Here is a 15,405-nt window from a genome sequence, read left to right as displayed (position 1 = left end):
GCATACTTGCATTTTAGAAGACAAATGAGTTCAATCTAATTGGCAACAAGTAACTTCGCCTTGCGCAAGACTTCTCGGTCCGTTTCATAAAACAGCAGTTCTTCAGCCTCAGCATAAGAGTACAAGCCTGTCTCAACACCCTCTTCACCAAGCCCCCTCGTTTCACAAGCGCATTCGTCCATTATCGCGATATACCACCAAATAATCTTGACCCCTTGATCCTCTCTCACATTCCGGACAGTAACCATAAAAGGTTCTACAGAACTGCGCAATACGCGCGGCACATCAGGAGCATCCGCTGCATCACCTGCAACGGGTGTTCTAGCAACGATATCCACAGGCAAGATCTGACATTTGTACCCAGTCTCTTCGTACACTTCGCGAAGTGCCGCTTCTTGATGCGGTTCCCCAACGTTTCGCCGCCCTTTTGGTAGTGCCCACATGTTCGATTGAGTGAGGTGGATGAGGCAGATCTTCTGGCGAGTGGCATCGTGGACAATGGCGCCGCAGCTCTCGATAAAGTTTTCAGACGTGTATTGCCGTGTTGGGCAAGGTGATTGCGCCATTTTGATCGTAAAGAGGTGATGGACACGAAAGGTGAGTAAGTGAGTTGTGGAGGAACAAGATGGACGCCTAAACTGTAGGTTGGTGGTAGTCGCGTTTGACCAATGAGATCGCCTCTTGTTTGGGATTACGAAGGACCTTGTATCTGGTGACTTGTAACCTCAGATACAAGCTCCGGGTCTTCGATGAATGGTAATGTTAAATGCGGTTGGCTTGTGATCATCTCCAGAATACATTTTGATTGAGAAACACTCCTCAGAAAGTACCAAAGACATAGACCGTTCAGGAACAGAATTTAGGACTGAATGATCGTATCTGCCAGCCCTCTACTAAAGCGCAATCTGCCGTAGATAAAAGGTCCGATTGCGCTAGCCTATGACTCCTAATCTAGAGTAGTCTACATCTGTCGTGAGTAGGGCGTGAGTCTCTAAAACATGGAAATAGGTCCATGTCTGACTCAACTTCACATCTTCCTACCACTTACACCCGTTGTCTACCAAAAAGGTTGTCTTCCTTCCAGTTCTTTGGGATCATCCAGATAGCGTTCACCTCCGTACCACTCAACAAACCGAGATGACTACTATTGGGGTATTGGTGTCGATATGGCCAAGGCGAGGCGCTTTGTTCAGCGCGGGATGTTTGGAAAATACTCGTGGGCAGACGACAGTGTTTGTTATGAAAAGTGGCTTGGAGGTTCTGTATCGTGATTGTGGACTGGCGAACATGCCAGTGTTACGAGTAAATGTATCGTGTTTTGTCTAAACGTGTTCTCCGCGAACAAATAATGGTAAATGGGTCCTCTCCAGAATATATACAAAATTGCACACCTTTGGTCTATGTGTTACTGCATCATCTCTCTTCTCGTTTTGTACATGCCCTTCTACGTTCTCAATCTCACGCTTCTCCACTATGTGCCACAGATCACCAGGATGTGGGAATGCTACACCTTGAGGTATTACGTCCATCGCAGATGAATCCAGAAAATAGAAGCGATCGTTAGAGTAAGATAGAGCTATCCACCGCGCCCCGGGTTTCGTCATAAGCGCTAGATTCACAGTCATGACTACTAAGGGATGAACGCGTTCCGATGACTTGGTAGAATCCAAATCTAGGGAGTCATAAGATCGGACAGCTAGCGGGTACGGTAAAGGAACGAGGACGTCGTCGGCGCAAGCAATGGAGTCTGATGTCGACTTGTCAACTATGACAGAGTAGGTAGCACGCTTGCATGCGCGCATCAAAGACTTGTAGTCGAGCAAATCTGCAGCGTCCCAGCGCATGCATGCGACATTGGCCTTCGGGCCCTGGTATATCTCTTGTTCACGGATCTTGCCGACTTCAATCGCAACGTCCGAATAGTCCAAATTATGTATCTGCATCGGGTTGTCTACATGCGAGCGCAAGTGGTACGATAGTAGTGACGTGCCGCAACCTATGTGGAGAAGTTCCGGCTGCGGAGTGAGTGTAGCTTTCAAGGAATCGGCGATGTGGGGGTCTAGGGCGTTAGGGGCCTCGAGCCATTCGAATGGATCCGTGTTTGAAGCGAAACGGTCATTCCAGTAAGCTTGCGATCCGAACGAGGGAGGTTGCTTAGAAGGCATCGCGACCTGGAATATATTGGCGTCAATACTATTCTGCGATTAGTCGTCATCTCTTCACTAACAGATCGAACGTGATTGATATGACGACTTCGGTCCTGGAATCCGCACTTGAAACGCGTGTGTATATGGGCAAGGTTTGTATAAGCAGCCTGTTGCGGAAAGGAAAGGTGTGAGAGAGAAGATGGGACGATGCCCAAATAATTGTATGCGCCGGCCCGAGCTTTCTCCGGGCATCTGAAGATCTTCATCTCATCAGTCTGCGGACTCCCGAGACAACGAGCGTCACCACCCACAGCCATGGCGACCCTCCAATCAATACCACGTTTCCTCCTTCCCCGAGGCCCTCTGCTCCTACGGCCCCAAGCCCGCGCATTTCTCCCGCTACCCGCGCCCAAGAGTGTCCGCCATGCCTCCATTACCCCCAAAGGCCTCTCAGAAGAGTTCCGAAGACGGCGAGAAGCACAGCAGCAGAAGGGCGCGCCCGTAATACCACAACCCGACAAATACCGACCTCCATCGCATAGCAAGCGAGCCCCGAACCGCAATCTAGAGAACAAGATCTATGGCGCGCCCGTATCGGAAGAAGACAGGAAGCGCATGGCGACGAAGAAATACCCCAATATGATGAGTCCAGAGGGCACATTTTCGCATTGGTTCCTACACAACCGGGCCATTCATCTATGGATCACAATGGTAATATTCCCTCGATTACCCCACCAGATTCTCTAAACGTCCCCTCAGGCTAACCCCACTTTCTTCAACAGGGCATACTCGTCTCCCTCGCAATAGCAGCATGGTACATGGACTTCATCTCCAAGACTGTCTTTGGCCACTTGCTTCCCACGCGCAAAGATTTCCTGCGCCACCCTTTCGAATCCTCGTCGCGCTTCATTGAAGTCTACAAGATGCACATGGAACAGACATCGCAGCAGTACCAGCAGCAGAGGCTGAAGAAGGCAGAGGAGGTTGAGAAGAGGAAGCAGTTCAGATTGGAAAGAAAGAAGGAGGCTGAGGAGAGGGGAGAGGAATATGTTGAGGACCCGAGGTATTATATTGGTGAGGATGGTATCAGGAGGAGGAGGGTTAAGAAATGGTTCGGCATTTGGGAGTGAGCCGTCCATGGACGGATCACCGCGATCACTCCAAATGACATCAGCGCCAGGTGGATTAGTGGAGATTGGGCTTGTCTTAGCTGAGGACCCTATAGGATATGAGTGATGGGCTGCACCGAGTCGTGAGACGGTGGTGGCGGAAGCGGTCAACAACACAATGCTCGAAACTCAGTTTCGTTATCGAACTGTGGATAATGGTTGTTACGAGATTTGTATATGAAAGTATGTAAACTAGATGCACTGAGCCCAAGTGTTGACAAAAATGAGAACTTGGGGACATCCCCTTATAGTCCAGCAACAACAGTGCTGCGCATTTCAAAGCACTTTCAATCTTGCTATGCCACTCTATCAACCTCGTCACTGCTATCTTCTTCCCTCCTGCCAACCCATATTTCATCATCCGGTCCCATTCCTCTTTCCACTCCTTCCACCCCACACAGCCCACCAACCTCTTCGGATACCTCCCATCCCCTCATTTCTTGTGTCTTCGTAGCAAATACCATCATCAACCCAGCCTCAGTATGCCAGCCTATATGGCAGTGAAACGCCCACAGGCCTGGATTATCTGCCACAAACGATATCAGCAGCCACCCATATGCTTCTACACTCGCCGTGTCTCTCCGCAGCGGATTACTCAAATTAAGATAATTTCCAACCTGACCAGGGTCGAGGAGAGAAGAAGGTGGATACCCATGTCCCTGAGCCAGAACGAAGAATTTGTAACCATGGAGATGGAAGGGGTGGTTTCCATCGTCGAGATTCTGTATCAGGATTGTTATGGTTCGTGTAGACTGAGTTTGGTAAACGAGTTGATGCAATGGATCAAACGGGGCTGTATCTAGTACGCCCTCATGATCATTCGAGTTGGGTGTCGGTGTCAAAAGCATGGTGTTCAATATTGGCCATGTAGCGTTTACGCGGAAAGAACTATCGTTTAGATAGCCCCGCGAGAGTCTCCAATCACGGATCTGGAACGAGGAGCGCAGGTAAAGGGTGTGTCGGATGTCGATCTCTGGTGCTGGTATTGCGATGACGGACTCCAAGGTTGAAGTATTTAGATCCCGACACTCGACATCGATGATCTCTGGCCAGTCCTTGCTCGTTGGTATAAGGTCCTTCGTCTCACCATCCCGAGTAGGATAGTACAGTATGCTCCTGACTTCTTCCTGCAACTCTGGCTCTTCGTATGCAAAACAATGCGTCACCATCCTTGCACGCATCCAATACGTCTCCTTACTCACTTCCTCATTCGGCGGAGTAAGGATGATACTATACCGCTGCGCAGGATTGATATTCAACCGATGGATCGATTGTGGGTGCACATCCGTGCCATCTACTTCGGTAACCTGAAACTCGTGTTCGTCTATTTGAAAAGCGAACTCTGCGAAAGCTCCAACATTGATGATGCGAAGTCGCGTGTTGCTCATACGAGATAAGTTGAACAAGGCGTTGCTGATGCCAGAGGATGAGCAGTTTCGGTTCGGTAAGTCGGTGCAGTTTCGCATGTTTCGTCCATTGATCAGGGCAGATGGAGGAACGGGCTCGTCGTTCTCGCTGTCGGAGGAGAGGTACTGCATGAGCAGGTCGGAAGAAAGATCATAGTAGTAGTCCGATAGTAGTACTACGCGGTCCTGTTCATACGGTACCTTTTGCAGTTCTTTTTTCTCTTCTCCGTTCCCGGCGTGTATGATAAGAGGTCCCACCAGTCCATCTGATGCTTGCATGCTGACGTGCGAATGGTACCAATACGTTCCCGTTTGCCCCGACACGTTGAACCGGTATGTAAACGAGTGGCCCGGGGCAATAGGACATTGCGTAACTCCCACTGTTCCATCCATCCAGTTCGTGCCGTTCTGGTAGAGACCATGCCAGTGGATAGAGGTAGCATTTGTAGCTTGGTTGTGGATATGGACAACAAGCTCGTCGCCTTCGTTACACTCAATCAATGGTCCAGGAAAAGTGCCGTTGATGAGTATCATAGGCCGATATACACCGTCGGGATTGAGAATGTGATCGGAAACTATCCATGTATACTCCCGGATCGTAGGTGGAGCGTCGGAGTTCCATACTGAAGAGAGTATGTAGTCTTCTTCCGGTCGGAATCTTGCAAGACTAGCAGTAGTAGGTGGCGATGGAGTGCGCTCGCTACTTGTCAAGCCTCGGTGAACTAGGATGATGGTTGTACAGACAAGAAGAACAACGACGGTGATGGGTCTGATCCACGGCCACCGAGGTTTGTGATGTTGTGAGATTTCGTGTTTATCGTTCCAGCGCGGTTCCAAGCCATCTTCTAGGTGCTCGCGGCTGCCTCGCGATCGGTCATTGTCCGTAGATGCATACAACAAGCCAATTTGCTCCTCAGGCTTACGCGCATTCGACTTAGACATCTCTTTCATGCCGAAGCTCTGGTCACGGCCCATCGCGGCTAGCCTGCAACGTTCTTTGCTAAGCCCTGGCCTATATCATAGAAGTTCTACACTGGGTTTTGTAGCCGTAATGCTTCGATGTCTTAGTGTTCCCTATGTCAAACACCCGCTCTTGTGTCTTGTAGGTTGTCATTGATCATTGCTACCAGCTATCTCATCCGGAGGGCTCCCGAACGCCATCGCCACCGTCAGATAGCCGCCACACGAGTCCAGAAGATCATCCCGCCACGCCGCTTTAATTGCAGCGTGGTCATGTTCTGCGTCCGCGGGTCGCGCCATCAATCAACGAAGATTTGCCGAGTTCAACCTGTCCTAGGGTGCGTGTCCAATCAGCCCCGCACGTTGATCTAACGAACCCATCCGAAGCTTGTCCACCTTCCCGAAAAGCTTATACTCCCGCATAGATGTGCGAGGTATTCATTCCAATAGCGTGCACGAGTGCTTTACGGATGTTGCAATTGGCGGGAATGTACGGCTTTGCTGCAGGTAGCCTTTGTGTGATGTCCAGAACCTTCAGGCACTAGCAAAAGCGGCGCCTCATGACCCTGACAGATGGGATGAAAAGCCCTAGAGGCAGATCCCATGCGTAACTATCTGCTGTCTTGCTTTCTGGCGTTTCTTTGTTGTCGTGACGTTCCCCGGTAAGAAAGCATCGAAAAAGTGTCCCATCAACAACACACTGATTGAACTGATAGACTCGTATAATCATTATGATCACTCCAATCGTCTTATCACTAGCACTGCTAGCAAACTTCAGCCCTGTACAGGCCCAAAGCAAAGTTGCAGGAAAAGCGTTCGACCGCATAGCCATAATATGGCTTGAAAACACCGACTACGACCTCGCAGCTGGGGACCCAAATCTAGCATGGCTCGCGAAGAAAGGCATCAGTCTTACAAACTACTTTGCAGTAACCCACCCTTCTATGCCCAACTACGCTGCTTCGATATCAGGCGACTACTACGGTATCAACCACGATGACATGGTCGCCGTTCCCTCCAACGTCTCCACCTTGGTAGACCTACTCGAAGACAAAGGTGTTAGCTGGGGCGAGTACCAAGAAGACATGCCGTCGGTAGGCTTTCAAGGCAAATCATACACGAACCCTAAAACCGGAGCCAATATGTATGTCCGCAAGCATAACCCAGCCGTGCTATACGATTCCGTGGCGCAAAAGGCAGATAGACTCGCCAAGACGAAACCCTTGACTATGTTCAAGGAAGATCTCAACAAGAATCAATTGCCGCAGTGGATGTTCATTACACCCAACATGACAAGCGATGGTGAGTATCCGCAACACACTGTTCGTTGATCTGGAAACATACTCATCATGTGCAGGACATGACACTACTGTGACAGTAGCAGGAACTTGGACGCGAAAGTTCCTCGAACCACTCCTAACCAACAAGAACTTCATGAACAACACACTCGTCATGGTCACTTTCGACGAGAACCACACATATGGCAAACAGAACCGTGTCGTTAGCATATTGCTAGGAGATGCTGTACCTGCTAGTCTGGTCGGTACCACAGACAGCACCTACTACAACCACTACAGCGAAATCGCCACTGTACAAGCAAATTGGGGCTTACATACTCTCGGCCGTTGGGACGTGGGAGCGAATGTATTCAAGCTCGTAGCTGCAAAGACTGGCGATACCGTGCGTGCGTGGTCTGGAAAAGTTCCCTTCAGTAACATGTACTTCAACGCGTCCTATGCCGGCAAGTTGAGCAACAAGAACACGTCAGTTCCTTGGCCTGTACCCAACACCAACGCGGTATATGCGGGAAGGAGTGTGTTGCCGGCTATTGCGGACACATGGGGGAAGCAGGTCGGACAGTCTGCGTATACGACTGCATTGGAGATTCCGGATGGCATGCATCCAGAGGCCGAGTTCAAGTAGAGGTTGAAAAGGATTAGCCATTAACAGGGCTATACCCGCTATATCACTCTGTTATCAATTATACTGCCCATCGTCTGCGTGACGCCTTCTTCACCTCCTCCATACTCTCAGCATTCCGTCGCAGCACGGCTCCGACTACCTGTATCCTGCACACATCTGCGTAGGCACCTGTTCCGATTTCCTCTGGCCACATATCCGGATGCAGGATTGTGTACTCGGCGAGCTCCGCACCATCTACCTTTTGCAGCTTCTCTAAGAAGGCATCATGGCCAGGATCGGCTGTGGGCATTGCGACGCCCGTGTAAACCACAATGACGCCAGTTGAAGACAAGAGTTTCATCCCTTCTTCCACAATACGTATGGATATATCTAGACCGAATCCGGCACCACCATCTGCGTATATGGGTAGGTCTTTGCCGTCGGTGCTGGATGCGATGTACGGCGGATTGCTTACGATGAGATCCACACCGTAGTGCTTCATTTCCTCGGGCACGGTCGCATAAAGGTTCGACTCAGAAAAGCCGACCTTCACGCCGGCCAGTTGTGCATTGATATTGCCCAGACTCAGCGCACGCGGATTCAAATCTAGGCCTAACGTCTCTGCCTGTGGATACGTCCTTGCCATGTGTATCGCGCCTGCACCCGATCCGCAGCAGACATCTATGATGCTGCTAGGCGCTTGTGGAAAATGTCGCGTTATGTTTTGTAGAAACGAAACGAAGAGATATGTGTCGGGTCCGAAGAAGACGGAATCTGAGGATGCTGGGAAGGACGAGTGAATGTAATAAAGCGACGTGGCGTTGGTATCGCGACTTGGGAGGTGGGGGAGATAAAAATTGGATACACGAATAGTGGAACGGTAACTTTTGTCGTCGCCCTGCGTGATTACGGAGGCTTTGTGGAGGCTTTCAAACACGTCGTCGGGTATCATCGATCGGAGTGCTTCTCTGTCAGGTTGTTAGCATGGTAAGATCCGTGGTAGCTTTGGGTAGTCAAAGACGATAGTAGAGAGACAACATGTGTAGCATACCTAGTACATGGCAGGTTCCAGCCAAAGAAGTCGTACGCGTTCTTGGCATCTTCCGTTGAAACATTGGAACGTCTTTTGTTCACTACCCGGCCTTGTGACTCTGGCGACGGACATACGAAGACATACTTCTCCTTCGCCAGATGGTCAGTGAGGGCCTGGTAGGCGGCGGTAGTTTCGATCATGATCAAAGAAGTGCTACAAATCCAACTCCGCGGGTGGTTTCATAGCGCAATGCTTCTGAGACACAGCCAGCAGGTCTCGCTGCCAGGGCACATCACACCAAGAGTTGTCTGAGCCGCGGAGCAAACGTAGAGGTCAGTGTGACGTTATTGTTAGTAATGATGGGTCGGTCAGAAGCTTCGCGCATGTCGTGATCTAGCCTTGGTCTCCGCAAAGGGAAACTGGCCTAGACGCGCAATGTCGGTTACACCCAAAGAGCCGTTTGTTTTGCCTGTCGTATGTCACATCTTTTCCGATGAGCCAACGACATGATGTCGTGAAGACACTAGGTCCCACATGGACGGATCTCGCAAACTGTGGGGTACGCTCGGCCTAGCTGCAAGCAGCCTAGTCTCAGGTCTCGTCATGGATCGACTTTCAGGGCGATGACATTGACATTGACATGTACATTTCAGGTACCGACCATGTGCGTGTTCATCGTCAGCATGATTCACTGCGCGTGTTCGCCCGGGTGTGGCTGCTTTGCCACAGCTGCGCTAAGCATAGTCAAAACCGCTGCGCTCCCCAATGGCTAAACAAAGAGATGTAGTGCTATCCACACCAAACCAACGCCTACATACCTAACAACCTCGACTCATAATGTATATTTTACAAACAACCACAGCGGTACTTATCGCATTTCTCGCCATCATCGCCTATAGCGAAGTTCGAAATCGTCTCACGAAAGGCCGGTCAAGAAGAAAAGACCTCGAAACCCCAGGCAGCCCCACGATACCTGTCACCAACGATGTCAAACCACCGCTGCAGAATGCAAATTCGGAAAAGCCTTCTATGCCTGAGACGTCCCGTTTAGTCGACGAAGAACTGGAGAACCATAAACAACTTTACTACAAACTACATCACCTCGAAAACCACCCCGAGATTTTACCAGAGTGCCGCGAACTGTTCCTGGGTCTACTCTCCTCAACGATTGCTGACGCAGCCAAGGAATCCCACAGTGGCATCTTGTCTGTCGAGAGATTCTCTCGCGAGGGATTAGTTGAATTCCTCAAAGCCAAAGACGTCGATGTCACCAACCGATGGGAGGAGTACCTTTCGCGCCGAAGAGCTGGAGGGTCTCGAGAGATGTTCGGTGACAAAGACGAAGCGAAGTGGTGGCTCAAGCAAGCAGCACCAGTCAAATACGTTGATGGTGCATGGCTCGGACACATCAACAAGATCACCACTCCTTTCATGTACCGTCAAATCACCAAAAATGCCTGGCAGGTCATGTCTGAAGAGCTCGGAGACGGAGATCTCGCAAAGAACCACGTGCATGTGTATCGGGAATTGATGGACGACATCGACGCCGGACTTCCTGCTGCTGACTCGGAAGATTTTATTCATCCTCGTCACAACTTGACTGAAGCGCGTTGCTGGAAAGCTGCTATGGCTCAACTAACCATCTCATTATTCCCTCACGATTTTCTCCCGGAGGCTTTAGGCTTTAATATGGCTTATGAGAGTTTGCCGCTCCATCTGTTGAAGACCGTCAAGGAGCTTCGCGAACTTCGACTAAACCCGTACTATTTCGAGCTTCATATCTCCATCGACAATGCCGACTCGGGTCACGCTGCTATGGCAATGGCCGCAGTCACTAACTACATTGAGTTGGTTGCAGAGCAGGAGGGAGAGGAAGCTGCGCATGTCGCATGGAAACGGGTGCAAGCTGGCTACATCCTCGCTGAGGGCTTGCCGACAACTCCTGAAAGTCCGTCGCTCAAAGTCCAAGCTAATGAACCCTTTCCTCGCACCGATACAGAGGCGGCACTGATCGAAATCTTTGCTGCAAAAAGCTTCGTCGCCCACAAGATCCACTGCAACAGTCGCCTGAAAATTGGCCGCCGTTCGTTGGTAGATTGGCTGGAGCCGAATGCTTTCAAGGACGCTCAATGGCAGAAGGAGTTCCTACAGGACCTTGGCAACTGCAAGCCTTGGGTTATCAAGGGCAGCAGTGACAAGAGCAGACTAGTCAGAGAGTTGTCTTGGGAAGGCAAGATGTTCGGAAGTTTTACTGAGAAAGAGGTAGAAATCGTGAAAGCGTGGATAGATGAACTTGGCTCGCCTGTCCAATCTCCAAAGCAAGACTCGAAGGTATATTTCGAGTTCACAGGACAAGCTTCCAGTCCTCCAGCGGAGTCGATGACCCAGGATCTGGACATCCTTGTTAATTACCCGGTCCTTGCGACGCCCGAGCCGGTTACTTCATTCACAAGCATCAATGCCAGCGCTCTGGATATCGACGACGCACCAGCTCTTGATTTGAGTAGGCTCAACGTCTCCAATCTCCTCCCCTTATGGCTCACCTCGCCTACTCTACTGGAAGCGCTCCCTGCAGTACCTGTCCGAGCTGCCGACGAATTTGGCTCTGCCATCGTACGTGTGCTTCGAGCTCAAACTGGATTCAGCGCTGAAGGTCCTGGTGTAGCCGGCATGGACGAAGTCCACCGTACTGATGATGGTCAAGCTATTGGCCTTGTCGAGCTTGGCCTGGAACTGTGCCGCAACGGAGGCATGCAGACACCGTCGAGCTTGAAGGAAGCAGTGGCATTGGGTAATAATGAGTCAGTGTCGTTCTCGCAGTGGATGATTTGGATGGGTATGCGATGGCTAGCCCACCGAGATCTACTCGTGGGTATGACCTGGGCCTTCATGGAAGTGCACGAGGCGCTGGCTAGATGTCAGGGAGACATCGTACTATTGAGCGAGGAGAGTCGGCGTGTACTGCAAGAGATTGCGATCAGAGAGAGGAAAGGATTGAATGTTTGTAGGGAAGAGATTTTCCAGAATCCAAAGCGCAAAGAGGAGTTTGGCAAGGGACTTGGTATAGCGAGACAAGCGATTGAAGCATGTTTCACGAAGTAGCATTCATCAGTAATGATAAGCAAGCGGTCATGGATAGGAATAGGGATCTTAGGATACCCTGAAAATATATTTATTCAAGAGACCATCTGGTCTTGAGCAAGGAAGTAAAAACAAGCTGGCAATTTATATACGGCCTCCAACTGAAAATGTATGTACAATGAAAGACTTGTAGCAAGTCAAATAGTCCCACTTTACTTCTTGAGAGTAAGGAGACCGGGCCTGTAGGGAAGACGGTCGTAGTCACCACCGGAGTTGGGGTTGCGTCCCTGGTACAACAACTGCAGGTTGCAAGGGTCGACAGTCATGGTCTGGTCGTTGGTGACCTTGACCAAGTCACCGTGAGAGATGTCGTTGGTCCAGGTAGCACCGCTGTTGGCCTTGCCGGCGAAGGGGTTGCTCTCGGTGGCAGCGTTAGGGGTCCAGTTGCCGCCGAGGCTGGAGGCGGTGAAAGAACGGAAGTAACGGCCCTGAGAACCAACAGCCTCAACAATCATGAGGTACTTGGCGGTAGTACCACCCTTGACGGTGTAGACCTGAACAGCCTCGAAGAGGTTGTTCTGGGTGTCGCTCATGACGACAGTTGAGGCGGTGCCGAAGTCGCCCGGGAAGTTGCCAATGGGCATACTGGAGCGGTAGATCTTGCCGTTGTCACCCGCAAAGAACAGGTACATGTTCTTGTCGTCACCAATGACGGTTTGGTCAATTGGGCCAGTGCTTGAGCCAGTGATCGTGCCGGAGAAGAGAGGCTTAGCCGCGCTCCAGCCGTTGGCGTTGGTAGGGTCTGAAGAGGTCTTGTAGGAGAAAGCGGTAGGTCCCCACTGGTAGGCGATGACCCAGGTGTTCTTGGGCTTGAAGTAGAAAAGGGTGGGTGCGACGAGACCCTGGTTCATGGCGTTCTGAGGAGCAGATGCCAACTCGTTGAAGTTGGAGACCAGACCGAAGTTCATGGAACCGTACTTGCTGCCAGTGTCGTGGTTGGTGGCGTAGACGAGGTGCTTGCCGTTGACCATCTGGGTAGTGAAGTCCTTGAGGTTGGCCCATCCTGACTTGGGCTGAGCAAGCGCGTTGGATGAAGTCCACTTGTAGCTGGTAGGCAGCTGGCAGCTCTGCGCCGAAGCAGTCGATGCCAAGAAGGCAATGGCAGCCGCGGGAAGGCTGAGGTCGGTAGGAGTGAAACGCATGGTGGCTGATGTGGGGGATAGGAAAGCTTGTGTTGTTTGGATGAGAAGCTTGGTTCTGGTTGAGTGAGGTGAGGCCTTAAGAACGGATTACTACAGGATACTTATACCTTCAAGCCAACTATCGGACCTACCAACCATACCTACAAAGCACTGTCACATCGTCTCCACTCCACGAACCACCTCATTGTCTCGACCGTTCACATTGGCCTCGGCACCATAGCTCATCCCAGCACTGGAAATTGATCGTCCATGACATGCGTCTGTTTAGGGCTTGGTATATTGTTCCGTTGTTGTGGGTATATTAATGACAAGGTGTTTCAAGGGATTCTGTGTACCTGCACGGACAGTAATTCTCCGTAATGCGGGGAGTGCCCGGCAACGAGATGTTTTGCCGCACGAGAAGCCCGGTTGGGGAAGACGCGCCAAGTCGTGGTGGGTATATGCTTAAATCCTATGCAGGCTTGTGCGGCAACTAATGGTATGATCGCTGGGGCTTTGTAGCTCTATTTCAACGTCTATCCTCTATGTGCCTTAGGCAGACTGACAACATCTCGCAAACATTTTGTTTCAACAATTGGCTGCGACAGCAGGGTGGACAATTGCTTTGATTCCTGAAAACGAATCTCGGCGGTATTCCCTGAAATGTGAATAGTAGTGAGCTTTGTGATACAGAAACTACCACCGGGTGTTTACCAGAACCCACCCTTTCGGCCATTTAGGGTTTAGTGCCCGCCGTATGTGATTGTCAAGACGCTTTGAAACACCCGGTGGCCGGATTCTAGAAGCAGGGTTAACAGCAGTGACGGTGGCGAAACTGTGCCAGCGGTGGAGATGCCAGTGTTTGGAACGATCGCGGGTAGGCCAGGCGGAACCTTAGCGAGGTTGAAGTTGGCATTGCTTATGCTGCGGCGCATTGATACTCATCGTCGCGAGATTGCTACTACGTCAATGGTAGGTGGATCTTTGTTTCGTTTCTCGTCTGCATCGCACAGTTGAAGATATCAACCGGTTTTGCACCGCCCTGAAGTCGGTGAGTGATCTGGAAGCAGTCGGTTCAGATCGAGCATAGACCATGAAGCCCAATGTCCGATTGTATGTTCTAGATGGGTGGGACATGGGCGCCGAGTAGACCGACCGCAAACGCCTACCGGTATTCATCCAAGGTTCGTATGGAGGCCAGGCGGTAGGGTCAGTATCTCAGTCGACTCGTGGAAATTCTTTGCCCGTTGATATGAAGAGTGGCGGTGGGCGCCACCGAGCACTGTTGCCAGCCAAGTCAATTAAGAGCGTTGCCGAGCAGCCAAATCTGACCAGCCGCCCCAGGTGACCTACTCAGATAGATTTAGTAGTGAAGGCTGAAAGCTGAGCGTAATATCCTGCGTGAAGAGTTGAGTCTGCTATGGATAGAGCAGAATGAATCTCCTGTGCAGTGCAGGTAGGTACGATGAGCTTTACGATGGTTTAGAAGGGATTGCTATGAGCTGAAGATACTCCCACATGAGCAATAAGTCGCACATCTGTACGAAGAGGGAACAGACTCGATCATGTGGGCCAGGATACCATTCAAACCCACTGCACCCCATACCAAGCCTCGTAAAGCTGGATAGCAAGCTGGGCGTCCAAGACACTAAACATCTCCCAAGAGTGCCGGAAACGTTCCCAAGACGGATAGTAGCACAGATCAGGCACTTACGCGCCCCATGGGGTAGTGGGAAAGATTGTTTATGATGTATGTGTTGGCCTTTTCACCTAGCTTGCTGCCCAAGTACGAACAACGCTCGGGGCCGGCTTCTGTGCGTGATGTGACGGCTTTTGGTAATCAGATTGCGCAAATGCCGCCCATAGAATCTCTTTCCAGGTCGGGAATAGATTCTGGCTGCGGAATCCGGAGAAATTGTTGCATTGGACGACGTTTTTCCAGTATCTATACACATTGGTCTAGGGTACCGATGCCCGAGCAAGATCTGGCAGCCATGAGGCTAAATTGAGTCGTCAATTACTATCAATTCTACCAGACGAATTGCAGAGTCCAAATTCCGGAGCCCAAGTGTTGTTGTGTTAACGATTACAAAAGACATGGTGAGGTGAAGAGCAACTGCTCTGAAAAGAACGACATTGGGTTGTAGACGAAGCGAGTGCTGACTCAGCGACAACCTATTTTGGGATATACTACTGAACTCTTCACACATTTCCTGATGCGGCTCGTCTTGGTTTCGTACTCTTGGGCTGCAGGTTGTGATTTTGCTAGATTCGTGGTTGCGCGAAACTGATCACCAATGTCGATTGACATGGCTATCATAGCATGCACATCTCTAATGATTTTGTATTACAGGCATCGCAAGATCATCTATTTAGCCATATGACACCCCTCTCTCTCTCTTTGCCATCCTTTACTGCCAGTAGTCACTCTACTCTATCGGTAGAACGAAATGGTCAATGGGCATCATTACAGCCTAAACTTTGCAACTCCATTGAAAATAACGAAAGGCCCTTGCCCAGTATTGC

At 50.6% G+C, this 15,405-nt stretch overlaps 8 protein-coding genes across 8 annotated transcripts; 3 read left to right on the top strand and 5 right to left on the bottom strand.

The window, feature by feature from the left end:
- Nucleotides 1-35: 35 nt before the first annotated feature.
- Nucleotides 36-566, bottom strand: ALTATR162_LOCUS4522 (uncharacterized protein; the record flags this gene model as incomplete). The annotated part of the gene is made up of 1 exon (XM_043312134.1): nt 36-566. One exon carries the CDS (start codon nt 564-566, stop codon nt 36-38), a length of 531 nt encoding a protein of 176 aa, XP_043168069.1.
- Nucleotides 567-1,322: 756 nt separating this feature from the next.
- On the bottom strand, nt 1,323-2,464 carry ALTATR162_LOCUS4521 (uncharacterized protein; the record flags this gene model as incomplete). Its single annotated transcript, XM_043312133.1, has 2 exons — nt 1,323-2,171; nt 2,228-2,464. The coding sequence occupies 2 exons, from the start codon at nt 2,462-2,464 to the stop codon at nt 1,323-1,325; spliced, it is 1,086 nt and encodes a 361-aa protein (XP_043168068.1).
- Nucleotides 2,465-2,571: 107 nt separating this feature from the next.
- Nucleotides 2,572-3,277, top strand: ALTATR162_LOCUS4520 (uncharacterized protein; the record flags this gene model as incomplete). The annotated part of the gene is made up of 3 exons (XM_043312132.1): nt 2,572-2,648; nt 2,690-2,858; nt 2,930-3,277. 3 exons carry the CDS (start codon nt 2,572-2,574, stop codon nt 3,275-3,277), a joined length of 594 nt encoding a protein of 197 aa, XP_043168067.1.
- Nucleotides 3,278-3,612: 335 nt separating this feature from the next.
- ALTATR162_LOCUS4519 (uncharacterized protein) lies at nt 3,613-5,697 on the bottom strand (the record flags this gene model as incomplete). Its single annotated transcript, XM_043312131.1, has 1 exon — nt 3,613-5,697. One exon carries the CDS (start codon nt 5,695-5,697, stop codon nt 3,613-3,615), a length of 2,085 nt encoding a protein of 694 aa, XP_043168066.1.
- A 716-nt stretch (nt 5,698-6,413) lies between these two features.
- Nucleotides 6,414-7,605, top strand: ALTATR162_LOCUS4518 (uncharacterized protein; the record flags this gene model as incomplete). Its single annotated transcript, XM_043312130.1, has 2 exons — nt 6,414-6,984; nt 7,040-7,605. 2 exons carry the CDS (start codon nt 6,414-6,416, stop codon nt 7,603-7,605), a joined length of 1,137 nt encoding a protein of 378 aa, XP_043168065.1.
- Nucleotides 7,606-7,663: 58 nt separating this feature from the next.
- On the bottom strand, nt 7,664-8,817 carry ALTATR162_LOCUS4517 (uncharacterized protein; the record flags this gene model as incomplete). The annotated part of the gene is made up of 2 exons (XM_043312129.1): nt 7,664-8,552; nt 8,636-8,817. 2 exons carry the CDS (start codon nt 8,815-8,817, stop codon nt 7,664-7,666), a joined length of 1,071 nt encoding a protein of 356 aa, XP_043168064.1.
- Nucleotides 8,818-9,454: 637 nt separating this feature from the next.
- Nucleotides 9,455-11,719, top strand: ALTATR162_LOCUS4516 (uncharacterized protein; the record flags this gene model as incomplete). The annotated part of the gene is made up of 1 exon (XM_043312128.1): nt 9,455-11,719. The coding sequence occupies one exon, from the start codon at nt 9,455-9,457 to the stop codon at nt 11,717-11,719; it is 2,265 nt and encodes a 754-aa protein (XP_043168063.1).
- Nucleotides 11,720-11,910: 191 nt separating this feature from the next.
- Nucleotides 11,911-12,900, bottom strand: ALTATR162_LOCUS4515 (uncharacterized protein; the record flags this gene model as incomplete). The annotated part of the gene is made up of 1 exon (XM_043312127.1): nt 11,911-12,900. One exon carries the CDS (start codon nt 12,898-12,900, stop codon nt 11,911-11,913), a length of 990 nt encoding a protein of 329 aa, XP_043168062.1.
- Nucleotides 12,901-15,405: the final 2,505 nt, after the last annotated feature.

The sequence above is a fragment of the Alternaria atra genome, assembly GCF_907166805.1.
Source record: "Alternaria atra isolate CS162 genome assembly, contig: 23, whole genome shotgun sequence".
NCBI lineage: Eukaryota > Fungi > Ascomycota > Dothideomycetes > Pleosporales > Pleosporaceae > Alternaria > Alternaria atra.
The sequence above is the reverse complement of the archived record's forward strand: the minus strand, read 5'-3'. Positions and strand labels throughout refer to the sequence as shown.